The sequence below is a fragment of the Myotis nattereri genome (genome assembly GCF_964212035.1).
Source record: "Myotis nattereri genome assembly, chromosome: 2".
NCBI classification, from domain to species: Eukaryota; Metazoa; Chordata; class Mammalia; order Chiroptera; family Vespertilionidae; genus Myotis; species Myotis nattereri.
Window position 1 is genome coordinate 215,682,837 of NC_138076.1, and position 27,004 is coordinate 215,709,840.

General features: G+C 62.2%; 1 protein-coding gene across 1 annotated transcript; it reads right to left on the reverse strand.

The window, feature by feature from the left end:
• Positions 1-3,898: 3,898 nt before the first annotated feature.
• Positions 3,899-27,004, reverse strand: TTLL8 (tubulin tyrosine ligase like 8; the record flags this gene model as incomplete). The annotated part of the gene is made up of 14 exons (XM_081084069.1): positions 3,899-4,202; positions 7,173-7,391; positions 7,836-8,271; positions 9,341-9,581; positions 13,090-13,238; positions 15,574-15,757; positions 18,078-18,203; positions 19,346-19,460; positions 20,595-20,723; positions 21,471-21,544; positions 21,951-22,089; positions 24,661-24,743; positions 26,256-26,359; positions 26,949-27,004. 14 exons carry the CDS (start codon positions 27,002-27,004, stop codon positions 4,197-4,199), a joined length of 2,061 nt encoding a protein of 686 aa, XP_080940195.1. The 3' UTR covers positions 3,899-4,196.

A 27,004-nucleotide genomic window follows, 5' to 3' on the forward strand; every position in this document is an offset into this window, starting at 1 on the left:
GCCCCACCTCACACCTGCCCCCACCTCACACCTGCCCCCACCTCACACCTGCCCCCACCTCACACCTGCCCCACCTCACACCTGCCCCCACCTCCCACCTGCCCCCACCTCCCACCTGCCCCCACCTCCCACCTGCCCCACCTCACACCTGCCCCCACCTCACACCTGCCCCCACCTCACACCTGCCCCCACCTCCCACCTGCCCCCACCTCCCACCTGCCCCCACCTCCCACCTGCCCACACCTCCCACCTGCCCCCACCTCCCACCTGCCCCCACCTCCCACCTGCCCCCACCACCCACCTGCCCCCACCTCCCACCTGCCCCCACCTCCCACCTGCCCCACCTCACACCTGCCCCCACCTCACACCTGCCCCACCTCCCACCTGCCCCCACCTCCCACCTGCCCCCACCTCCCACCTGCCCACACCTCCCACCTGCCCACACCTCCCACCTGCCCCACCTCCCACCTGCCCCCACCTCCCACCTGCCCCCACCTCCCACCTGCCCCACCTCCCACCTGCCCCCACCTCCCACCTGCCCCCACCTCCCACCTGCCCACACCTCCCACCTGCCCCACCTCACACCTGCCCCCACCTCACACCTGCCCCCACCTCACACCTGCCCCCACCTCACACCTGCCCCCACCTCCCACCTGCCCCCACCTCCCACCTGCCCACACCTCCCACCTGCCCCCACCTCCCACCTGCCCACACCTCCCACCTGCCCCCACCTCCCACCTGCCCCCACCACCCACCTGCCCCCACCTCCCACCTGCCCCCACCTCCCACCTGCCCCCACCTCACACCTGCCCCCACCTCACACCTGCCCCCACCTCCCACCTGCCCCCACCTCCCACCTGCCCACACCTCCCACCTGCCCCCACCACCCACCTGCCCCCACCTCCCACCTGCCCCCACCTCCCACCTGCCCCCACCTTCACTGGCTCCCACCACCTGCTCCCAGGCAGACGCCAACCGCTGCTCCCGCGCTCAGAACACCTCGACCTCCGCTCCGGGCCCTCGAGGGCAGGCCCGGGCTGTGTCTCTGGGTGAAGTGGTGGGTTTGGGAGGCTCCCGGGCCTGCTCGCCTGCCCCCCTGCCCCTGCCTGCCTCCCCCTGAGGCTGTGGCGGGGGCACCCGCGGTGGCCGGTGGCCGGCAGAGGGCTCCCTGGAGGGAACCATGGACCATTCACGCGTCCAGAGCCCACAGCCCTGCCACCACCAGAGCCGGCTGGACATCGTCCTAGCAGCAGGCCAGCCACGCCCACCGTGTCTCTGACTGTCCCTCAGGGCGGAGGCCGCCTGCAGACCCTACCCTGGGCCCTCCCACCGGCCGGAAAGGGCCGCCTTCCCCAGTCGCCCCCCACCCCCCCCCCCGGCCTCCTGCGGACGGGACCCCAGGTGAGCCGCTCCTCCCACTGGTGCCTGGCGTGCTGAGCGCAGACCCTGGAGCCGGGGTCCCGCCCCCTGGGCCTGGGCGGCGTGGGCTGTGGGCACGATGTGGGCCGGATGCCAGGACATGCCGGCGGGCAGCTGCCCGTCCCCCGCCAGCGTACTGGGTCAGGATCCGGAGCCCAGGCAGGTCAGCGGCCGGAGGGGCCCCTAAGGGAGACGGGTGCCAAGGCCCGAGGTTCAGCACAGGCTGAGGACTGGCCCAGCCCCCGACCCCCGCAGACGCCGTGCTGCCCGCTGGCCGCCTGGGGTGCACTGGCCACTGGGGCAGCCGTCCACCTGGTGGGCAGGCTCAGCTCTTCATTGGCACAGCCCACCTGGGACCCTGTTGGGTGAGGGTGTGGTGGCCGGTGGCCATGCAGAGGGCAGCCCTCCGTGAGGCCCCCCGCCCTCGCCCCAGGGGCAGACCCTGCTGCTTCCCAAGGATTTTCGGTTTCTCAGGCACCCAGGCGGTGAGGCCAGCAGGCAGGTGGGACTGGGCGCCTCCAGGAACCCAGGTCTCTGTTCATCCGTGGGCCGGCCCTGGCTCCGGGCCCCAGGCCTCTGGCCCCTCCTCAGGGAGTGGGGTGGACCTGGGCCGAGCCCCCTCCTTGCAGGCCTCTCAGGCCCCGTGGGGAGAATGGGGAGGGGGGGCTCCCCAGGCACCTGGCCTTGGGGCCAGGGCAGTCCCCAGCCAGCCACGGTTCCCCAGGAACATGTGCCAGCTGCCCTCTGCCAACAGCCTGGCTGAGTCACACTCCTCCCGGGTTCAGGTCTGAGAGGAGGGGGCCCGGGGCCCATGCAAAGCAGCCTGCGGCTTCCAGGAGGGAAGTGGAGCCGGAGCAGACACTGAGCCGGAAAGGGGCCCCCAGGACAGGCCGGGGCCTGCGCAGGAGGCAGGGGCTGGGCGGGCGCAGGGCTGGGGTGAGCAGGCACGGCACCCCAGGGGCAGCTCTGTCGGGCGGTTCTTTAAAAAAAAAAAAATCTCACCCAAGGATATGTTTTTATAGATTTTTAGAAAGAGAGGGAGTGAGAAACAGCCACGGGACACGCCCGACGGGGGATCAAACCCGCCATCTGGGACGTTCCCTGACCAGAAACTGAAGCCACAGACGTGCTGGTGAACAGGACGCTCCAACCGACGGAGCCCCCAGCGGCACAGGTGCCCAGGAACGGGCGTTCTGGGATCCAGACCAACCTTCCTGGGGAAACGCCCTCTCCCTGCCCCCCCCCCCCCCCGGGGCGCTGAGCATGAAAAGCATCTTCTTAAAAGCAGCAGAGCATTGGCCCCAGCGAGGGAGCCCCAGGCACTTCCTCCTGAGGCTCTGCCAACGGGCTGGGGCGGGCGGGCGGGCAAGGGCAGAAGACTATCCCAAGGGGTGAGAACCCCCCCAACCGTGAGAGGCTGCCCCTGCCTGCCCAGGGCCTGCGGAAGCTCCATGCTGAGCAATGCTGGGATCCGAAGCCAGCCACGCCCCCAGGTCTCTCCACAGGCTGTCCTCCCTGCGGGGGGGGGGTGGGGGGGTGGGGGGGTGGGGGGGGTGGGGGGGGCAGTGTCTGCTGCAGGTCCCAGCCCCTCCCGGGGCCTGGAGGGACGAGGCCTGCCTTCTGGAAGGGAGCGGAGAATCCCCCAATTCAGTGTTTGAAGAAAACGAGCCATTTATGAGAAAACGAGAGAGCTGGCAGACCAGCATGCGCATGACCGAGACCCCAGCGATGATGGTCCCCGACATCAGAGGCCGACTGCTCCTCACGACGTGACTTCAATGCCATTTAGAAAGTCCAGGCAACAGAAAGAAGCCAGAGGAATGACCACAGGGCTTTTTACGCAGAACTTCTGAGCGAAGGACACTGCCGAGTGCTGGCCTATGAACCAGGAAGACACGTTCGGTTCCGGTCAGGGCAGGTGCTGGGTTCAGGCTCCATCCCAGCCCTAGTGGGGGCACATTCAGGAGGCACCCAACCAGCGTGATTCCTCACATCGATGTCCCTCCCTCCCTCCCTCCCTCCCTCCCACTCTCTCTAAAAATCAATGGAACAAATACCCTGGGTGAGGATTAACAACAACAACAATAGTGCCAAGGACTGAAGGTGACGACGACCTCACAGCGAAAATAGGTGCTGGAGAAGCGTCACTGCACGTCCTGGCCAAGAGGGCGTGCGGAGCGCCTCCCATTCCCGCCTGCGTCTGTGTCTTTATAAAGACCTGGACCCCTGCCCCGCAAACGCGGAGATGCTGGAGGGAGCCGTCCCTCTGAAATCAAGGCTCCAACCAGGGCGCCCACAGCTCCAGCGGCACAGGAAGAGGCAACGGCGCGCGTGTGGCGCTATCTGCACGCGACGCGGTCCCTTACGGAGGAGAAACGAGAAGACCGTGCACACGAGTCTTCAGACGTAACGGGCCTGAGGACCGCGGTGGCAGAGAAAATCAACAGGAGGGCGTCCCCCAAATGTGTACACACTTTGAATGCTTACAAAGTCAGCGTTTATTAACATACAGCTTGTTTTCAAAATTTAAAAGCATCTCCAGAAATGAATGATTTTGGGGTCAACACCTGTTTTCAAACCGATGACCCTCTGGCCCCGGCGCTGCTGGTAACACGAAGCAGTGGAATCAAAACATCAAGAACATTTCGCTCGGAATCTGTGTGCCCTCCACGCGTCAACTGTAGCCCGTTTTGTATCATAAACTTTATCTGTTATGTGTCCTCATAAAAAAAATAGTGGGCAAATTTTCTTTGGCTTCACCCATTATTTCAAATCAGTTAAACCTGAAAAGGAGTGAAAATTAAGTGAGTTACCAGCTGTTAAAAGTGTGCGTACTACCCTGGCCAGTTGCTCAGTGGTTAGAGCGTCGGCCCGCGGACTGAAGGGTTCGGGTCTGATTCTTGGTCAAGGGCATATACCTGAGTTCAGGCCTGATTCCAGCCCAGGTTAGGGGGCACGTGCAGGAGGCAGCCGATCGATGTGTCCCTCTCACATCGATGTTTCTCTCTCTCCTCCCTCCCTTCCACTCTCTCTAAGAATCAAAGGAAAAAATATCCTTGGGTGAGGATTAACAACAACAACAAGTGTGTATACATCTTTTTGTCCCCCAAAATACACACTTGGAATAATTATAAAGGCAGCGTTTGTACTTCAACTGTGTTTTCAAATCCCCAGTAGTATTTTAGGATGAATTTCCTTTGTTCATAGCTTAGCTGGGCTAGAAAGAAAGAAACATCAGTTGAGCTGTTATAGGGTGTGTACACCAAGCATGTCAGACTCACGGCCCGTGGGCCACATGTGGCCCACAGCGAATATTTTTGCGACCCAGACAATATACTGGCATGTAAGAAACATCTTAATAAAAATTTCGTAACTTAATTTTTACAATATCCTGTTATACATAATTATTAATAACAAAGTACAACGTTCGCTAATGACTGATGACTATAATCATGTTGCATTCCTTTCCCTTACGCACCTTACACGCAGGCGCACCATTTCTCTCCACTAACACTAGCAGCGAATATTTTAGCAGCCGATGGCCACGTCATTAGTCTTGTACTGACTTGTTTGGTGTGGCAACAGGAAATATTTCGCTTTCGGAGAACAAGAAAAATAGGTCAGTGTGTGGCAAGTTAATGTTCAAGAAAAAATATTAGTGTTTATTAAAATGTCCTAGCCCTAACTGGTTTGACTCAGCGGATAGAGCATCGGCCTGCGGACTCAAGGGTCCCAGGTTTGATTCCAGTCAAGGGCATGTACCTTGGTTGCAGGCACATCCCCAGTCGGGGGTGTGCTGGAGGCAGCTGATTGATGTTTCTCTCTCATCGATGTTTCTAACTCTCTATCTCTCTCCCTTCCTCTCTGTAAAAATCAATAAAATATCTTTAAAAAATAAATAAAATAAAATAAAACGTCCTATTATTTTATGTTAATGATGACTCATTTATTTCAGTCCTTTGCATTCAGCACGTCTCTATCAAAATAAACCTCTATTTCTATGAAAATTGAAGCTTTTGTTTTTTTGCAGCCCACATAAACTTAAACCTTATTTATTTGGCCCGTGTTAGCCTTTGAGTTTGACACACTTGGTGTACATGTTTTGGGACATGCTGCGTACGAGTCAGTTGCATCTTATCTACCAGCTGCAGCAGCGAGGGAATTTAGAGAAGTGACAACACGTGCAATAGTTCAGCGCATCAAGTAACCAAGAAGAGATCTAACAAGAGACGTCTGCTCCGTTGGGAAAGTGATACAATTCGAAGGCCTAAGTAAATGGAGACACATATCATGTCCTGGGAAGGGAAACACAGTTCCATTAGTTCATGTCCCCATGGCGAATCAATGGATTCAGTGCGAATCCAAACAAAGTCTCAGTAGGGTTTTTGTGAAACACGTTTAAAACCGATTGTGACATTTACACAGAGGGAAGGAGGCCAAGAAGGACAGGGTCCTTACACGGATGAACAGGGGGGCAGCTCTGGCACTGAGGTGCCTAACAGACAGGAGACGAAAGTTCACCAGTGGAGTGGGAGGGACCCTCCAGAACAGACCTGCATGTGGACAAAAGTGGAGTGGGTGGGGGTGGGTTTCAATAAATAACTGGGAAAAAATCTTGTTTTTCTGGACGAAGGTAAAATGGGATCCCTGCCTCACACCATACAGGGCTGGGCAGAAGTAGGTTTACAGTGTGAGTACGTGAAACAGAGCTAATACAGCTGCTGTAAGGATCACGACGCGCCCGCCTTGCTCCACACGAACAACTGTCCACCTCCTCTTGCCCACCCCTGTATACAAAAATCGACTCCAGACCCATGAGGACTCATGTCAAGAGCAGAATTTGAAAGTATTAGTAAAATGTAGACCTTTGGGTCACACACACTCTCTGGGCCGCTGCTGTGTGCTGGGCACCACAGGGAGCAGTGGGGGGCCCACATGGCCTGGCCACGCCGAGTGCCAGCTGCCTTGGGCTCTGAGCCCAGCTCCAGCACAGGCCCCAGGCCGCATGGGGTTGGCTCCTTCAGAAAACTGAATCCAAGCCCTGGCTGGTGTGGCTCAGTGGACAGAGTGTCGGCCTGCGGACCAAAGGGTCCCGGGCTTGATTCCTGTCGAGGGCATGTACCTCGGTTGGGGCATGTGCACGAGGCGACCCATTGATGTGTTTCTCTCACATGGATGTTCCTGTCTCTCCCCCTCCCTTCCACTCTCTCTAAAAATCAGTGGAAAAATGTCCTTTTCTTGGGTGAAGGTTCACCAAAAAAAGAAAGAAAGAAAAAGAAAACGGAGCCTGAGAGCCCAGTGATGGTTCCGATCTCGACCCCAGGCCCCCGAGACTGTGCGTCCCCCCCATCCTGTGGAGGAGACCCCACGCTCGGCCGGCCCCTGAAGCTGATGTGACAGAACCCCCACTTTCCTGACAACCCGGCCAGGCCCGGGACGGGGCCAGGATACCCCAACCCCGGCTGGGAGCTCAGGCCAGCGGCAGCATCACGCCGGCTCCCTGCTCCAACCGCGGCAGCTGCCAGGCCCCGAGCTGCTGTGAGCAGACACCAGTGTGGGTGCCCACGGCCGGGCAGCTCCCAGAGAGCATCCCCCGCCGGCCTTCCCTGTGCCAGGCGCACCGGTGGCAGGGGGTGCACTTTGCCTACGAATGCATCCCCGCGACTGCCGACTGGACGGGTGTTCGGGCCTCATTGTCTCCGAGTTGAGCCTCAGAGCAGAAGATGCGCCTGGGGAGGGGCTCCGGCACCCACCTTTCCGTATTTCAGCTTCAGGTGCTGCGGGACGGCCCGGGGTCTGGGTGCCAGGTCGGGCATGGCTGTGGGGCCCCGCGCCTTCAGCGGCTGCGCGTCCCGGAACGAGGGGGAGAATCTGAAGTGGGGGATGGGCGGCATTTGCTTCTTGCCTTTCCGCAGGCTGATGCCCTCCACGCAGAGGTCAGACCCGTAGACTGGCGGCAGGTCCACAGCAGACTGAGGGGGGCGTGGGGGCGAGGTTAGGAGTGCTGGCTGCCCTCCCCAGGGACCAGCACCCCCTTTTCCCGGGCAGCCAGTCAGGCATAAGGCCACAAGGGGAAGCACTGGCTACACTGCCCGATGCTGGGCCGCCCGCCCTCCAGGGAGGCCTCGGTGGAGGGTCCACCCACAGAGCCAGCAGCTGGCACAGAGCCCCCCGCCCCCATGGCCTGCGGAGGCCCCTGAGGGTGTGATTTCCCCGAAGAGAAGAGGGGGGCCCAGCAAGAATCGGCAGGGAAGGACCCAGCGGCCATGGGCACCCCACAAGCCCAGTGACCCCACTGCTCGGTTGGCATGAGGGGCCAGCCAGCGGGGGCAGGGCCAGGCCCTGGGAGCACCCTGAGTTCGGAGCCTGGGTCCCCCCGCCCCCGCTGGCTGGGCAGCCGTGCCCTGCGCCCGCACCTGCTTCCACAGCAGCTCGAAGTTGCCGACGTCGCAGTGGTGGTCGCCCTTGCGGTCCAGCACCACCTTGATGGTGTCCTCCTGCACCTGTGCGCACAGCTGGGCCGTGACGGGCGTGGAGGCGTGCATGGTGGGGCTGGAGTTGATCTCGATCAGCCAGGGCTTGAAGTCGTGCCCCAGGATGAAGTCGGCGCCGTAGAGCTCGAAGCTGCTCTTGCGCGGCTCCACGTGGTCCTGGGCCACCTTCATGGTGTTGGCGATGGCCTGCTTCATGGCGGGGTAGATGACGCTGCCCCACACCGAGCCGCGGCCGCGCTTCTGCAGGTACTCCTGGAAGCGCGCGCTGGTCCACATGTTGTGGTAGGGCAGCAGCGGGCTGCGGCCCTTGTCGATCTTCAGGTGCTTCTGGATGGAGTTGTTGCAGAGGTGGATGGCCCTGCAAGGCCAGGCCATGGTCAGGGCCGCCCCCCGAGTCCCTCCCCAGCCCCAGCCCCCAAACCCACACCCCAGCTCCACCTGGGGCCCCGCCCCCTGGCACCAGGTCCCTGCAGGAGGGACGCCAACAGCTCGCCGTCCTGCCTGGGGGACCCACAGACTGCACCAGGGCCAGGTCAGAGGCCCATGCCCAGCCTGCGTGGCTCAGGGGTCGACCTAGGAACCAGGAGGCCGCGGTTTGATTCCCGGTCAGGACACAGGCCCGGGGTGCAGGCTCGATCCCCAGGGTGGGGCGTGCAGGAGGCAGCCGATCTGTGATTCTCTCTCATCCTTGATGTTTCTATCTCTCTCTCCCACTCCCTTCCTCTCTGAAATCAATAAAAAATATATATATATATATTTAAAAAATCCCACCAGCCTGGGCCACCAACTAGGAACCTCCCCGAGCCTCAGTTTCCCCAATGTCCACGGCAATAAGGTGGGCCTTTGAGGAGCTGGTCTGGGGAGAAGGATTCACCAAGTAACCTTTCCAGTTCGTTCACTTAGACTCGGGCCTTGTTCTAAACAGAATAACGTCTCTGGGAACCCTGAACCCCAGGGGTGCTCTCGAGGTCATGTCCATGCACATGTGTCCAGGATTCCCACCTGGTCCAGGCCCCGCCCCCGCCCCCGCCCCCATGGCCGTGGGTAAGTTTTACTCTGTGAGACACAAGAGGGAGAAGAAAGAGACTCAGGTACACGGAAGAGTCTGGAAGCTGCCCTACCGCAGGTGTTAGGGTGACGGACCCTCGGGGCTCAACCCGTCTGGTGGGGCCACGCCTGCGCAGAATCGATTTCAGGGACCCCTCGCAGACTGGGTTCCCAGATGGAGAAGCGGGGCGCAGGGACGGGGTGGGGGGTGCTTCCGGGATTTTCTGAAGATTCACACTTCGTGGGTGTGCAGAGCGCTGGCTTTGGGGGACAGGGGCCTGGGCCCCCCCTCTGTGCATGATGCGGTGGGTGGTGGGCAACAGCGGACACAGCCTGGGCGCCCTGCCCGGGCCCACGCCACGGTGCCGACGCCCACTGACCCGTCCAGGTCGTCCAGGGAGAAGCGCCGTGTGGAGAAGCGCAGGTAGCTCTCCTTGTAGAACCAGATGGTCAGGGGGTTCCAGTCGGTGACCAGGAACCACTGCCGGATGTCGAACTTGGTGTCGTAGATGAGCAGCGGCGTCTCGATGTACTTCTGCACCACCCACTTGTCCTTGGCCAAGAGGTTGTCCGCGGCCACCAGCTCCAGGATCTCCTCCACGCGGTCCATGCACACGATGTCTGCAAGAGGCAGCGTGGCGGGGGTTGGGGGAGGGGAGGGAGCGCGAGGGCGAGGGGAAGGGGGTGGGGCGGGCTCTGACCTCAGGTCCAGCCTGCAGCCGGTGCGGCCCCAGGACTGCAGGGAGGACGTGAGGATGGGACAGAGGCCCTCTGGGAAGGCGGCCAGGGAGTGGCGGGTATGGCTGGACAGGGGAGCAAGGCCGGCTCTGGGAAGCCAGCAGGCAGGGGCGTGGGCTGCTCCGCCCACTGGGAGGGTCCAGGGAGGCCTCACGCCCACGGGTGACTGGACAAGCGGGGGTGGGCTGGGTGCCCTAGGCTCACCCCCACCTGGCCCTCCTCCACTCTGCAGGGGGCTACAGTTTCTCACGCTCACCCCCCAAAGTCAGGCCACGTGACTGGTCATGAGCAGTGATGCCTGAGAAGTGCCGTCACCGCTCCGGCTCAGCATTTGCTGTCACCCACAGACCCTGCGCCCGCTTTCCCTGGCCACCCTGAGGCCTGCAGCGAGTGGTGTCACACCGTAGAGGGCGGGGACTTTGGTGGGCAGAGCCCCCCACACCACCCTCCCATGCCAAACTGCATGGGCAACGGGCATGAGGAGGGATGAACTTGGTGAGGCTCATTCATGGCCTCGTTGAGAGCCACTGAGGTTTGGGGACTGTTTGTTACGCGGCACAACCTGGCCCATCCTGACTGATATGAGGGTGGAGGGGAGCTTTCCTCACAAGAACACGAGGCTGGTCTCCAGCTGCAGTAAGATGAGACCTTGCCGTCCTGAAGGAAAGGCTGGGACAAAGAAACCAGCAGTGGCGTGGTGCTGAGCTGAGGGCAGGGAGGACTCAGAGGCGGGGACACAGCCAGTGACCAGGAGGAGAGTGGTGCTCTGGGGTCCTGACCAGGTGAGTCTGTGGGTGTCCTGGGGGTGCAGCGGGAGAAGGTCTGGCCTGAGGGACAGGAGCAGGGAGCCACCAGCAGACAGTGCTGCCATCCAGAGCCATCCTGGCACTGCTCCGTCCGGGAGAGAGAATGTTCCGGGACAGATGATGTTTAGGACAGAGTGCAGTAACATCAAATTAACAGATCTTTAAAAGTCACATAAAAATTAACCACTTGTGAATTTAAAACAATGACAACAAAAAAATAATTCAAGGGGCCAACAGAATCTCCAAATGAAAAGAAAAATATATTTAGAGGCTCAGGAAAATGAGAACATTATATAACAAACTAGAGGCCTGGTGCACAAAAATTTGTGCACTCGGGGGGTAGGGGGGATCCCTCAGCCCGGTCTGTGGCCTCTCGCAATCTGGGACCCCTCGGGAGATAACGACCTGCTGGCTTAGGCCTGCTCCCAGGTGGCAGAGGGCAGGCCCAATCCTTAGGTGCAGCCCCTGGTCGGGCTCAGAGCAGGGCTGATTGGGGAGTTGGGGTGCCTCCCCCTGTCATGCACAGAGCAGGGCGGATCAGGAGGTTGTGATGCCACCTTCAGTCATGCTCAGGGTAGGGCCGATTGGGGGGTTGGGGCACCGCCCCCTGTCACACTCAAGACAGGGTCGATGGGGAGGTTGGGGCACCACCCTCTGTCATGCACAGAGCAGGGCCCATCAGGGGGGTTGGGGCTCCATACCCTGTCACGCACAGAGCAGGGTCAATCAGGGGGTTGGGGAGCTCCCCCCTGTCACGCACAGTGTAGGGCCGATCAGGGGGTTGAGGAACTCCCCCGTCACTCACAGAGTAGGGCCGATAGGGGAGTTGGGGCACCGCCCCTGTCACACACAGAGCAGGGCCAATCAGGGGGTTGGAGCGCCGCCACTGTCACGCTCAGGGCAGGGCCAATGGGGAGGTTATGGCTCTACCCTGTCACACACAGAGCAGGGCCCGTGGTGGGGGGGGGGGGGTTGGGGCACCCACACCCTGTCACACACAGAGCTGCAGGGCGATCAGGGGGTTGGGGAGTTCCCCCCTATCAGGCACAGAGCAGGGCTGATCAGGGGGTTGGGGCGCCTTCCCCTGTCACAAACAGAGCAGGGCGGATAGGGAGGTTGTGGCCCCACCCCCTGTAACACACAGAGCCGCAGGGCGATCAGGGGGTTTGGGCGCTGCCCCCTGTCACGCTGATCCCAGTGCTGGGTAGCCTCGTGGCTCCGCTGATCCCGGTGCTGGGAGGCATATTACCCTTTTACTATATAGGATAGAGGCCTGGTGAACGGGTGGGGGCCGGCTGGTTTGCCCTGAAGGGTGTCCTGGATCAGGGTGGGGTCCCCACTGGGGTGCCTGGCCAGCCTGGATGAGGGGATGATGGCTGTTTGCAGCTGGTCACACACCCTTCCGGGTGGGGGTCCCCACTGGGGTGCCTGGCCAGTCTGGGTGAGGGGCTGAGGGCTGTTTTCAGGCTGGCAGGTGACTGAAGCTCCCAATTGCTCCATTTTTTCTTTTTTTTTTATTCTGGGCCAGCTTTAGCTCTGAGGCTTGGCTCCAGCTCTGAGGCCTCGGCTGCTGAAAGCAGGTATCTCGTTTGTTTGGGTTCTATAATCGAAACACTGTTTCAACTCCAGCTCTGAGATCTGGCTGGCTGAAAGCAGGTTTCTGGGGTTTTGTTTAGCTTCTATGTTTGTAACAATGTTTCAAACTGCAAGCTCAGAGGCCGGCAGTGGCAGGCGGGGAACGTTGGAGTCCTCCGTCACTGAAGCAAACAAGCCTCATGTTCGCTTCAAGCTGCCTGGCTGCCGGCCGCCATCTTGGCTGTCAGTTAATTTGCATATCGCCCTGATTAGCCAATGGGAAGAGTAGCGGACGTACAGCTAATTACCATGTTTCTCTTTTATTAGATAGGATAAAAGGGTGCCGTTAAGGCCATATCCAGAGGAGATTTCATAGCCTTGCAGTTTCTTGTTGCACAAGAAATATGAAAATAAATAAGCTTAGCGTTTAAGTCAGAGCCAAGAGGGGAAATGTCCCTTAAGGAACATTGAGAAAAAATGTAACCAAAAGTTGTTCTTTGGAAGCACAAATCTACCTTGAAATCTTATTTTTTAAAAAGACAGAAAGAAGCACATAGCGCTGACCATTGGGAATAAGAAGAACATGGTCATGGCTGCGACGTGAGAAGATGAGGCATAAAACGGACACACAGTCACCACGGACACGGCTGACAAGGTGCGCAGGGCCGCCCCGAGCACCTGGGCTCGAGGTGGGTTATGAAGAGACCTGAGGAGTGGGCCCTGCTGCCCGAGAGGGTGGTCCTTCGTCCACTGAGCAGCGAGCAGGAGCCTGTTGTCAGGATTGTCCCATCAACAAGGAAACGGCAGACCCATTGGACTTGGGAAGAGGAAGGAGCCTCCTAATGAACTAGCAGAGCGCAGGGCAGAAGCCGGGAGGACAGTCCTGTTAGATGCCTGTTCCCGGGACCAGGGCTGACGGGAGCCTGGGAGTCTGAGCCCGTGGACCCTGGTGCCCAGCCCACTCCTCACCCCGCAGGGCTGTCCCCGCAGCCGTCCTCCTCGGCACTCACCACGGCCCCGGGACTTGGCCGCGGGCTTGACGATCCAGATGTTCCGAAGCCCATCGATCTCCGTCTGCGGGCTCGCCGAGGAGATCCTGTTCAGCAGAGCCTGGCACTGCGAGAAGTGGCTTCTTGGGTTGGAGATGAAGGCCTTGCCACTGCAAAAGGCAGAGAGCGTGGAAGGCCTCAGGGCGGCGCGGGGGCTCCACTGGCGGCAAGGCTGCTCCTGGCCGGGGGCGTGGACACTGGGGCCCCGAATGTCGACCTGGGCCCAGTACAGGCTGCAGGGAGACGAAGGCGGGGCTCCCGTGTGGGGCCCCAAGTCAGTGTGGCCCTGCAGGCCCGTGTGTCCCGCGGGAGGGGGTGTCTGGGATGGCATTCCCCCCATGGGCACCTCCTGGTGAAACGCCAACCTGGCCCGGCCAGGCCGCTCAGTGAGTGAGCCTTGACCTAGGAACCAGGAGGTCATGATTCGATTCCGGGTCAGGGCACAGGGCCAGGCTGCGGGCTCGGTCCTCAGTAGGGGGCGTGCAGGAGGCAGCCCATCCATGATTCTCTCCCATCATTGATGTTTCTCTCTCTCTCTTCCTCTCCCTTCTTCTCTGAAATAAAGAAATGTTTTTTAAAAATCAATTAAAACATTTTTTTTAAAAAAATCAATGTTTTGTAATTTTGGGGAGGTAAATCTTAAAAGTAAAAAATAAAAATGTGTAACTAAAAACCAAATGTAGGAGATGCAATAAAATGACGGAGAATACTTGATTAGGAGACCTCATTTAAGTAGCATGCAGTGAGCGGTGGCCGGCCGTTACGCCCGCTGCAACAAGGAGAAAAAGAAGATTGGCCCCGGCCGGTGACTCAGTGGTTAGAGCGCTGGCCACCCAGAAGGGTCACAGATTCAATTCCTGGTCAAGGGCACGTACCTGGGGTATAAGTTCAATCCCTGCCCCTGGTCGGGGCACATGTGGGAGGCAACTAATCCAGCTGTTTCTGCCACATCGATGTCTCTCCCTCCCTCCCTGTCTCCCTCCTGCCACTCTCTCTAAAAATCAATGGAAAAAATATCCTCACTCCTCGGTGAGGATTACAATAAATAAATAAATACATAAGTAACCCTCACCTGAGGATATGTCTTTACTGATTTTTAGAGAGCGAGGGAGGGGGAGGGGGAGGGGGAGGGGGAGAGGGAAACATCAATTGGTTGGACTAGGATGGAACCCCAGCCTGGGCATGTGCCCTGACGAGGAATCACGCCTGTCACCTTTCTAGGCCCCAGACGACGCGCCAACCAACCAGCCCGCTGGCCGGGCTGCAAAGGCGTTTTGATTTCCCTGTGGAGGCATCTGCCACCAGAGTGAGCCGCCCGCCCTGCCCCCTTGCTGCCCCGGGAGGGCGTCAGCTCCACATCCACCCACAGCCGAGGGGACTGCGACCCTCTCTCCGGCGGCACAGACTCCAGGCCGGGACGGCTCACACGCGGGCCGGCTCGGCACCATCGCCGCGGAGCCGGGAGCCCTGACCTCCAGCCAACAGCAGGCGACACGGGGGGATCCAGGTGCGGCCTCAGGACTGGGCGGTCTGAGAACAGGCTGGAGACGACAGGAGACAGAACTGCCCAACCTGAAGGCGGGGCCGGACCAGCTCTCAGCTCAGCGAGAGGGGACACGTGACACACCCTCCGACATGTGACGGAGGCCAGAGAGGAGCAGGAGCCACATCTGAGAGATAATGGGGAGCACTGTTCACAGCTGATGGGAGTCTCTAACCACGTCCGGACGGTGACCCTGACGCCCGGACGGTGACCCTGACGCCCAGACGGTGACCCTGACGCCCAGACGGTGACCCTGACGCCCGGACGGTGACCCTGACGTCCGGACAGTGACCCTGACGCCCAGACGGTGACCCTGACGCCCGGACGGTGACCCTCACTCCCGGACGGTGACCCTGACGCCCGGACGGTGACCCTGACGCCCAGACGGTGACCCTGACGCCCGGACGGTGACCCTGACGCCCGGACGGTGACCCTGACGTCCGGACAGTGACCCTGACGCCCAGACGGTGACCCTGACGCCCGGACGGTGACCCTCACTCCCGGACGGTGACCCTGACGCCCAGATGGTGACCCTGACGTCTGGACGGTGACCCTGACGCCCAGACGGTGACCCTGACGCCCGGACGGTGACCCTGACGCCCAGACGGTGACCCTGACGCCCGGACGGTGACCCTCACTCCCGGACGGTGACCCTGACGCCCGGACGGTGACCCTCACTCCCGGACAGTGACCCTGACGCCCGGACGGTGACCCTCACTCCCGGACGGTGGCCCTGACGCCCGGACGGTGACCCTGACGCCCGGACGGTGACCCTCACTCCCGGACGGTGACCCTCACTCCCGGACGGTGACCCTGACGCCCAGACAGGCGCCCTGACGCCCCGGAGGCTGAGGCCCCCAGGCCTCCCCGCGGTCGCCGCGCCCCCACCACCGCACTCTTACTGAATGAGGGCGTAGTACTGCTGGGTCAGCTCCTTCCACTGCTCCTCCGTCAGGTCCGTGGCGGCGTCCTTGGCGAGGTCGATGTCCTCGTGCTCCAGCTGCCCCAGGTAGGCCTGGCACACCTGGCACGCCATGTCCACCAGCTGCCCCGGGAGGCCCAGGAGCTTCGGGTCGTTCTCGGGAGCTGAAACCAAGCGCAGGCACGTGGAGTGGCCCCGCCGCCCCGGTGCCGCCGGCCTCGCTGGGGACGCTTCTCAGGCGGCCACCTGGGGCCACACGGGTCTGGGCAGGTGCCCGCCCCTCCCTCGGGCCCTCCTATTGCTGGGCGCCCACCAGCGCCCCCACTGCCTCCATCGAGGCTCAGCCCCGCGGGGTGGGACACGCTGGCACTCCCGGCAGCGGCACACGCCTGGCGTTCAGTGACCACACTGTGCGCCCGTGATGCCCGCAAGCCCGCGGGGCAGCGGGGCGTCCCAGAGGCATCGTGCGGGAGGCAGCCCGGGGTGCAGAGCACGCCCAGCGATTCAGGCCCAGCCCAGGCGCCGCCCTGGGAGGCTCGCTCAGGGGCTGGGTGCAGAGGCTGCAGCGGCATCGAAAGCCCGTGCTGAGGTGGAAATTACAGCAAATGACTATTTTTTAAAGTGAAAAATGGCGCTTCGGGCTTCGGTCTGACACGAGAAGCTCAGGAGTCCCTGTTCCATGTCAACCACAAGCAGAGCCGAGCACACCAGGGGCCCAAGTGGTTAGACCCTCAGAGCAGGGGCCAGGCACAGCCGTCCCTGGAGCTGCAGCGCCCGGTGGGCGGGCACACGCACAGCGGCCGCCCGGGGCCCGCAGACTGACCGCAGGGACCAGCTGCTGGCGCTGGAGGCTCTGCCTGGGAACCCTCACGTTTTCCACTTTTACCTCCAGGAACGTGAAGAGCAGAGACCCCCCCACCCCCGGCCGGGGGAGGGGACATAGCTGTGGTGAAACAGCCGCAGCTCCTGCCGGGATCCGAGCCCAGCACCTGGGGAGGGAGGGCGCATTCCACGCCAGCCCTGCTGCCGCCCTGGGAAGCAGGCGGGTCCTCATCCAGGGCCCAGGGCACTCGCCCCACATCCCGCGCCCTCACTCAGGCCTGTCTGTGCTCCCCCTTCTGCCCAGGACACCGGGTCTGGCTTTTAACAGAAAACGACCAGGCAGCCCTGGACAGTGTGGCTCAGTGGAAGAGCATCGCTCTGCGGACTGAAGGGTTGCGGGTTCCATTCCGGTCAAGGGCACGGGCCTGGGTTGTGGGCTCGATCCCCAGTAGGGGGCGAGCAGGAGGCGGCTGATCCATGATTCCCTCTCATGTTTCTCTCTCTCTCTCCCTCTCCCTTCTTCTCTGAAATCAATAAAATCTTAAGAAAATACTTTAAAAAGCATACAAAGAAAAGGACCACGCAGGCCAAAGGCGAAAGCACAGATTGCGGAGCCGGGAGCCGGGAGCGGCAGCTGCAGGTGCGGGAGAGGCCCGAGGGCGACGCGGCAGGAGTCCGCCCCCTGCTGGCGGGAGCCGCCAGTTCCTCTCAGAACCACCCGCCCTCGCCACGCTCGGCAGCCCTGCGCCTGGGATTTATGTGAAGAGTCAACACGTGTCTTCACGAAAGCTGGCACCTTCAGTCATAACTGTCGGAACTCGGGAGGCACCGGGACATGGTTCAGAGGTGATGGGAGCACACGCCGCGCTCCAAGCCCACGGGGGTGTTATCCAGAGACCAGAGGAGACGAGCCACGGAGCCACGGAGCCACGGGGCCACGGACGGCGCGGGGGGCCTCAGGTGCAGGTGCCAGAGGCAGAAGCCGCAGAGCCGTCTGCACCGCGTGATTCCGACTCCGCGACTCCGCGGCGCGTGGAAAGGCCTCGCTGTGGGGACCGTGGTTGGCGGGGGCGGGGTGGGGGGGCCAGAACCAGAGCAGTTGCGGCCGTGAAACCCCCGTGCGCGCCCTGGTGATGGGCACGTGCCCTCACACATCTAACAGCCGGGGTGACCCCGACGCAAACTATGGACTTGGGGTGACAGTGACGTGTCCGGACGGGCTCAGCGATCGCCCCCGACACCCCTCACGGACGGTGGGGGGCCGGCATGGGGGCGGAGCATGAGATGCTGCCCTTCCCCTCGGTGTTGCTGGGACCTAAACCTGCCTCACGGCCCGGCCAGCGCGGCTCAGGGTCGAACGCCGACCTAGGAGCCAGGAGGTCCCGGTTCGATTCCCGGTCGGGGCGCAGGCCCGGGTTGCGGCTCGAGCCCCAGCGGGGGGCGTGCGGGGGCAGCTGTTGATGATTCTCTCATCGTCGATGTCTCTCTCTCTGCCCCCTCCTTCCGCTCTGACATCAATGAAAACGTATTTTTAAAAACTGCTTCGTTCACGTGGACCAGCACCAAACCCTCACTGGGGTCTTCAGGCCCCGCTGGCACCCAGAGCTCACGCCTCCCCGGAGTGTGGGAACAGAGTGGGGTCAGGGGTCAGGGGTCACTCACCTTTCTGGCTGCCGGGGTCCGCGTCCTGGTCCTCCTTGGGCCTGCCCTGGGCGTGGCTCTTGGGGCAGTGCTGGTGGCTGACCACCCACTTGAGGATGCTGGAGGCCGCTGTGCGCCGGAAGTCATCTGCAAAGGCACCGAGGCCTCGCCCCCTCTGCCCACGCTGGGCCCGGGACCTGGGCCCTCGCCAGCTGCCCCAGCCCAGGGGTCCCACAGCCCCCCGCTGCTCTGCAGAGGGGCTCCTAGCACACCTGGCGAGGCCCAGAGGCAGAAGCCACGGCCCCACCTGCCCCCCAGGACCGAGGTCCAGGAGCCCCACCACCTCCCCCTGCTCCAGGCTCCTCAGCCCACCCCCCGAGGGCTCCTCCCGGACAGCCCTGCACGTGTGGCCCATCCAGCACAGCAGGCAGCTCTTGCCCCCCCCCCACCCCCCCGCGCTACCCTGTGCCTTTTTGGGGTCCGCATATTCCAGCACCTTCTTGCCCAACCTGCTCCTTTCACCCCTCAGTGGAGGCTGGCCCCTGCCCACCTGCCACCTGTCCACCCAGCAGCTGCTGCCGCCCAGGAGCTTTGAGAACCTGAGCTCCCCTGGCTGCTGCCCCCCACACCCAGGGCTGCCAAAGCCCAGGCCTCCTCCTCTTCCAGAACAAATGCCCGAGCCCTACACTACCCTGCTCTCTGCCGGCTCCCAGCTGGCCGGCTCCCCTTGGCCCCTCTCGCCTGCCCAGCCCTCCAGGGCTCCACCAGGCCCCTCCAGGCCACCCTGTCCCCGTCACGCTGCCTGGGCATCTGCTCCCGGTGGGCCCGGGTGGGTGAGGGCACAGGCAGGGGTGCCGGGCAGGTGCCACATCCCCATGGCCCCAGGTCGGTGCTCAGGAAACACAGTCGCCCTCAGACCCGGCCCCACCTGCCCTGACCACCTTCTCTCTCCTGTGGCCTCTCAGCACGTCGACCAGGAGCCCCCTTCCTCCTGGGCCAGAGCCCGTGGGCCCCACGTGGTCCCAGCGCTGCCCCCAGATGAGGCGGCAGCTCCGAGCGCCCTCAGCACCGTGGCCCATGCCAGCCCCCTGCCCACGCTGCCCGCGAAAGCGTCTGGAGGGCCTCGCCATGTGCACGGAGCTGAGCCCCGGGTCGGGTGGTGCAGATCCCCGCCAGCTCCAGGCCCAGACCGCCCCTCAGCCACGGCCGCCCACGGCCCCCCGAAGGCCCGCAGCCCGAAGCAGGGAGGGCCTATGGGTCCCGGTCCGGGCCACAGGCCAGCTACCTACCCAGGAACTCCTGCTTCTCGCTGTCGGAGCCCAGGCCGTAGCAGCGTGGGAAGAAGGCGTCGGGGTTGGCCTGGGCGTACCAGGGCAGGCTCCTCATGTTCAGGCACAGCCCGATCTCCAGAAAGAGCGAGAGTCAGGTGCCCCCTCCCCACCGCCTTCCCCCGCCTGCCCCCTCCCCGCACCTGCAGAACGCCCCCCAACAGCCCCGCCCACCCTGGCCAGCTGGGCCCTGGGCCTCCCGAGGGCAGGAGGGCACGGGCAGTGGGGCAGGTGGGAGGGGCTACCACAGCCGTCCCCGTACTCGGCCTCGGGGACACCATCTGCGGTTCCAGGGACCTGGGGGAACTGCTCCCGGGGTCCAGCCGCCGCCCATGTGGAAGGAAGCTGAGCCCCTCACGGCCACTCGGCAGGAGTGTTTGCAGGGAGCCCAGCCTGGCTGGGGCGCCCACAGTATCGCCCACGCTGCACAGGAGGCCATGCCCTGAGCCTTGGGAGGCCATGCAGGGGGGCTGGACCCCCACACAGAGCCATGGGCAGCGTGGCCTTGTCCCCCCCTCCTGTGCTGTCTTTGCCTGTTGAGGGGCTGGACCCCGTTGTCAGGGAAGCCCTCTACCAACTTCACCCAGCGGGACCTGCAGGCCCCTCCCCTGAGCCAGAGCCCAAGGGCAAGTGGGGGACAGCCCCCCTGTAGGCGGGGCCGTGGGGCTGGAAGGTGAGGGAGGACGTGAGGGGCGTGCAGGCTCTATGTGCCCGTCCCTATCAGAGCCCTTGTCACTGTCCCTGTAGCTATAGGTCCCCACGCAGGTGAGGGGGGCCACCCTTCCTCAGGCCTGGAGCCCCTCCCGGGACCCAGAGCCCCTCCCGGGACCCAGAGCCCCTCCCGGGACCCAGAGCCCCTCCCGGGACCCAGAGCCAGGGTCCAGCCCGTCTCAGGCTTGGGCTGTGAACCCACAGGAGGCGCTTCTGTGGCCCCAGGGTCACCCAGGGACACGGAGAGGTCACCCAGGGACACGGAGAGGTCACCCAGGGACACGGAGAGGTCACCCAGGGACACGGAGAGGGGCACGGGGGGCGTTGCTGGGGGTCAGGTGGTGGGTCCGGAGGTGCTTGCAACTGTGGACATTGGCACAGTGTGGCGTTTGCCGGGGGGTGGTGGGAGGAGCCCGAGGAGGACCCCAAGGCGACTGGTCACGTGTGCTCCCCTCCCCCCAGGCCCGCGATGCCCCGCCCACCCCGTGCCCGCCCTCACCTTGGTGGTGAAGGACGCCGTCTTGCCGTAGTGGTTCAGCATCTGGTCGCCGCTCAGGCTGTGGTAGTCGATGGAGTCCCTTTTGATCGTCCAGAGGAAGTAGGGGACCTCGTTTCGCACCAACCTGGACTGGCAGGAGGCCTCCATCAGGACCCGCGTCCTGTCCCGCCAGTTGGCGGGGCCACGGGGGGAGTCGCCGCCCCCATCACACCCGCTGCGGGGCCACCGTGTGCGGGGAGGGGGGGCGGCGTGGCCCAGGGTCCTGCTCCTCGCAGGTCTCATGTGATCACGTGTCCGTTTCTCCCGGCAAACGCTTGTGGCCTCGTTTTAAGTCTGTCCCTCCCCCGAGTCCCGCATGAGGGCGCCTGGCGTCTCCGCACCGGCTCTCAGGACCGCACTGCGGGCTGAGCTGCCCCCCAACCCCGGCCCAATCGAGGTCACCAGCTGGGCTGTTTGGGGTCCAGCTCTGCTCAGTGGTCACTGTTCAGCCAGCACAGTGAGAGGCACCTTCTCCTGCCGGCTCCTCGCGCATTTCCAGTCACAGACACAGCCTGTCGGCTCACACACGGGCACACAGGACACGCGTGCTTATGCACACCCGTGCACACACTTACACATGCATGTGCTCACACGCGTACACATGCACACGCATATGCTCTCATACGTGCATACATATGCATGAGCTCACACACATGGGTGTACACACGTGGGTGCACACACATGGGTGTCCTGCAGCGTGTCACCCGGCTGTGGGCTGTCTGACCCCCGCTGGGCTCTGCAGCGGCTGGTGCAGAGGCCTCCGTGACAGGCTGTGTCCCCCTCCCCCCATGCCATGGCTGCACCCGGATCCCCCAGGGCCTCGCGCAGGGGACCTACCATCACGTCGTGGATGTCGTCCATTTCCTCGAAGGCCGCTTCCTGGCTTTCTTTGCTTTCAGGATGTTTACTTTCTGCAAATACAACATGGGGGCATCCACGCGTCACGGCCGAATGCCTGGCCGCCAACACTCGCTTCCGGCGGCCAGAGCGGCCAGACGGCCCTGACCGCCCAGCAGCCTCACCTGCAGGGTCCTGGCTGGAGCAGGGGCAGGGCCCGAGGCGGGGGGGGGGGGTGGCGGGAGGGGGCAGGTGGGGGGGGTCTCGAGGACCCTGTGTGAGCTGAGGAGGAGAGATGGTCAGGGCGACGGCGCTGAGATGTGGCCAAACCCGGGCTTGGGCGGTGGGTGCCTGTGTGGGAGGCAGCGCGGCTCCCGCGTGGGGAGGCGGGTCCTCTGCCTTGGAGGGAGGCCCAAGTCCCAGGACCCGGGGCCTCGAGACAGACACACGCACACGGAGGGCCAGGGCTTCAGTGCCTACCAGCGGCCCCTTCGCCTTCGCCGTCGGCACTGACAGAGATCCGCGGCAGGAAGTGCAGCTTCTTCTCCACCCAGCCCTTCCTGCGCAGCAGCGCCCGCACCACGGGGTAGTGGCCGTGGATGGAGAAGATCTTCTTGTCCTCGGATGAGAGAGCACAGAGTGAGCGCACGCTCGTCCTGCGGGAGTTTTCTCTCAAAAATATGTTGGTACTGACTTCAGAGCGGAAGGGAGGAGAGCGCGAGACATCAGTGATGAGAGCCGCGCATCGGCTGCCTCCTGCACGCTCCCTGCTGGGGACCGGGCCCGCACCCCGGGCCTGTGCCCTTGACAGGAATTGAATCCAGGACCCTTCACTCCGTAAGCTGATGCTCTATCCACTGAGCCACACCAGCTAGGGCAGGAAGTGCAAATTTTAAAAGCAATCAGTCCAGCCCTGGCCGGTGTGGCTCAATGGATAGAGTGTCGACCTGTGGACCAAAGGGTCCCGGGTTCGATTCGGTCAAGGGCACGTACTTCAGTTGCAGGCTCCTCCCCAGCCCGGGCCCTGGTCGGGCTCGTGCAGGAGGCAGCCAATCGATGTGCCTCTCCCTCTCTCTTCCGCTCTCCCTAAAAACCAATGGGAAAATGTCCTCAGGGGAGGATTAACTAACGAACTAAATAAAGAAATAAAGCAGTCAGACCCCAGGAGGCATGGAAGGAGAGGCGAACGGAGCAGGCAGGGCGGGCGGGGGGAGAAGTCAGGCGCCCGCAGTCAACGGGATAAACACGCTTCCCGCTGCAGCTGGAAGGTGAAGAGCACCAGACTCGATCTTTAAAAACCCAACCCTGTGCTGTTTGCGAGAGAAACAAACAGCACAGCCTACGGGCCAGTCAAAGACGAGAGGACCCACATCTGAGGCAGAACCGACGTCGGGGCCAAGTCACATCACTCGCCCTGGCCAGCTTGGCTCACTGGGTAGAGCGTCGGCCTGCGGACCGAAGCGTCCGGGTTCGATTCCTGACAAGAGCACGTAGCTCGGTGGCAGGCTCCTCCCCAGCCTGGCGCCTGGTTGGGGCACGTGCAGAAGGCAACCAATCAGTGTGTCCCTCTCACATCACTATCTCTCTGTCTCCCCCTCCCTTCCACTCTAAAAATCAATGGAAAACATCCTCCGGTGAGGATTAACAGAGGTCACGTGAACGTCGCTGGAGTACAGACAGTTATTTAATAATTGAGAGAAAAGAGTCGGCCCCGCAGGACGATGCGCTCGTGTGCACCTGTTGGCAGGCGGCCCGTTATCTGCAGCGGAAACGGACAGAACGGAAGAGCAGACACATCCACAGGTAACAGGTGTTAACACGCTGCTCTCCGTGCGGATGGGACACAGGCAGAAGCTCAGCGTGGCTACAGGCGCCTCCGCCCAGGGTGTGCAGCCAGCGTTCGCACCACCTTCCGCCTACAGTCACCAGACACAGGCACAGAGCGTCTCAGCAGCGTGACTCACGCAGACACACGCTCAGCCACAACGCACCTGCTGAGGAGTCAGTGACAGACCAACTGGGAAAAGTACAGACATTCGCAACGCGGCTCGTCAGTCGCCCGTGATCAGGGAGGAAGGAATCATCCTAATATATAAAGAGCCAGGTGCCGTCATGACCTAAACGTCCGGACGGACGACCGGACAACAGGCTAGGGTCCCGGCCGGCGCAGCGGGAGTCAGTCCTGGGTCCCGGCTGCCTGCGGCACAGCGACGGGAGGGAACTGTGGGAACGGAGCCATGCTGCGATCGGACTGGCCTCTGGGCCCTCTCCCCCCACCCACAGGCTCACGTAACCATGTGCCCGCGTCCCTCGGGGCTCCCAGGCTCCCGGACTTCTGCGCAAGGACAGAAACGGTGGCGTCTGTCCTCATCGCGTCCCCGAGAGGGGCCTGGGGAGCAGGGGCCGGCACACGGGCTCCAGGTCATCACGAGCCTGTCCCTGACACAGAACCCTGGCCCGGAAGTGTGCCCAGGGCCTGAGGCCGCATGGCGGGACCTGGGACAGGCTTCCACACCTCATATGTCTGCACGTCCCCAATCTTGAGAGTATTTCCAGCGTCCAGCTGAGATAAAAGGTAACGCTAGCCCTAGCTGGTGTGGCTCAGTGGATAGAGCGTTGGCCTGCGGACTGAAGGGCCCCAGGTTCCATTCCTGGTCAAGGGCACAGGCCTGGGTTGTGGGCTTGAGTCCCAGTAGGGGGCGTGCAGGAGGCCGCCCATCAATGATTCTCTCTCATCATTGATGTTTCTCTCTCTCTCTCCCTGTCCCTTCCTCTCTGAAATAAATTTAAAAAATTTTTTTAATATATTTTATTGATTTTTTACAGAGAGGAAGGGAGATGAGAGTTAGAAACATCGATGAGAGAGAAACATCGATCAGCTGCCTCCTGCACATCTACTGGGGATGTGCCCGCAACCCAGGTACATGCCCTTGACCGAAATCGAACCTGGGACCTTTCAGTCCACAGGCCGACGCTCTATCCACTGAGCCAAACCGGTTTCGGCTAAAATTTTTTTTAAAGTAACTCTAACACAAGCTTCCACGTGGTGACCAGGCCTGGGGGCCAGGGACCAAGGCCGGCCGGGAGTGGGTGTTGGGTGTCAGAGCTCTGGACTCACTCCCCAAATTCCAAAATCAAATTCCATATTTAAAAGGCAGCCCCTCCCCACCAAGTCCCCAGGAGCATTTACCTTGATTGCCTTTTCCGTCAGCTGTCTCGCCATTTTGTATCTGTCCAGTTTGGGGGAGGCAGATGAGTCTCCTCGTTTTAATTCTGCAAAAGAGAAAGCAGATACGGAGGCAAATGGGTGCTCTCACCATGGAGACACCAGGCGGGTCACAGAGGCCCCGCTGCCCACAACCCTGCCCCGGTCTGTCCTGATTCAGGGCGGACCCAGGAGCCCCGCAGCCCTGAGCAGCAGGTGCAGCCCCACTTCTGCCCCAGACCCCCCATGCACCCCTCCCCCCAGCCTCTAGCTCTCGCCCCCAGGCCCTTCTCCTGCATCTCCCCAGCCCCCTCTCCAGGCTACAACCCCTCCCCACGCTCCCCCACAGCTCAGCCTCGAGGCACCGTCTTTCCTCACAGGGTCCCCCAGCGCTGCCCCGACGTGGGCCAGCCCTGCCTGAGATCAGCCCCGCTCGGCTCCTTCCTGTGACCCCGGCCACGAGCCACCCTGAGTTTCATAGTAAACACCTTCAACATGAAAATGAACACCTCCCCCTGCACCCTCCCCATCCTGCCCCTGCCTCTCTCCACAGCCCCTCTCCACCCGTCTGCGGGAGTCCACCAGACACGCTCACGCTAAGTCACGCATGGTCCCCGTCACTCCCCGGGGCCTGGCAGCTCCTCCTCATGGCAGCCCCTTTCCCTCCCCGCTAACCACGGGGGAACCCAGGCCCAGACCCCAGACCTCTGTGCTTGGTCCACGCCCTCGGCCACCTCTTCCTGGCGGTGGCTTTAAATCCCCCTGGACAGTGCCCAGGATCGTACGCACCCCTGCACCCACCGTTCCTGCTGGCCAAGGCACATCGCAGGTGGAGGCCAGCAGACCCCCCACCTGCTCCTCCTGGGGCCCCCTCCACCCTGGGCCCCAGAGACCCACGTCCACACGGCCAGATGCCTCAGACCCCAACCCCGAAGCCCTGCCACATGGAGCGAGGGACCCACGGCCCCGCTGGGCACCACACAGAGCTGATCTGTGGCGTTTGGCCTCCGTGAGGGAGCTGAGCCCGCGGCCCAGGAGAAGGCATGGAGCGGCCTGCAGAGGGCGGCCATCGGAGTGAAAACCGGCGAGCGGGGCCTTGTCAGGGCTGACGTGTTCTGCCCCGGGACGGAAGCCAAGGTCCCAGGCTGGGAAACACACCGGCAAGCTCACATCTGGGCCCACACAGGGGCTCCCTGATCCCACCTGTTCGACGCCTGCGCTGGGAACACGGGTCCATGCAGACAGAGCGGGCGGGGGCGGGCGGGGAGCCGGGCCGGTGCAAACACCCAGCAGCTGGTCCTCACAGCCAGAGCCGCTGCGTCGTCCGTGACGGACAGACACGCCAGCGAAGGCGGGTGCGGACCAAGATCTGAGCACGGCGTCGCCGTCGCCTCTCCAGCTCCGCAGCCCTGGGCACGTGACTCCGGGACACGGGACAGCGACCAACATTGTCCCTAGAGAAGATGACGCCCCTGGTCCCAGCTCCGTTAGGTCAGGGATCGATAACAGAACCAAGTATCGGGCAGAAAGCCACCCCGTTAGCAAGCACGCTCCCCACAGCCCGCGGCCGAGGAAGCGACCGCGCAGAAAGCGGAGCGTGCCGGCGAAACGGGAACCGAAGGCCAACACCCGCGCTCGGGCCGCGAGGCTGCGTTCACGAAGGGAGTTTCTGCTGCTGGTGCATCTACGGGGAGACAGTAAAGGCTGAGACCCAGAGAGAGGTGATGTGAGGAAGAACCAAGTAAACGCAACCACCCCCCCCCCATAACAGGAAAATGTTTTTTAATTCGATAAAGAGAATCAACCAAGCCCAACGTTTAAGACTCATAAGATCAATAAACAATGGGAGACGCGAGTCATTAAAAAAAAGGCATCAAAAAGCCGTAACGGCAGGAAACCCCTTACTCAGATGCTTACAAACTGAGAGGCTATTATGAACTTCAGGGCAATAAACGAGGAATGGAGAAAAAATGGGCTGTTGTTAGAATCAAGGGCAAATGGAGGCCGGCCTTGGAAATGCCCTGAGCAGACAAACCCGGGTGAGTCATCCCAGCAGAACCCAACGCACGACGGGTCCAGGGCAGGCGCCCAAAATGTGCGGCTGCGACGTGCTGAGTATTACGAGTTAAGTTACTTAGGAATCAGCCGGACTCATCGAGTCCACTCCTGGGAATAGACCCGAAAGCCCCCAAAATACTAATCCGAGAGGATACATGCATCTCTGTGCCCACAGCAGCGTCCTTCACAGAAGCCACGGTCTGGAAGCAGCCCACGTGCCATCAGACGAGCGGGGAAAAGGCCGTGGCACAGCCACACAGTGGAACACCAT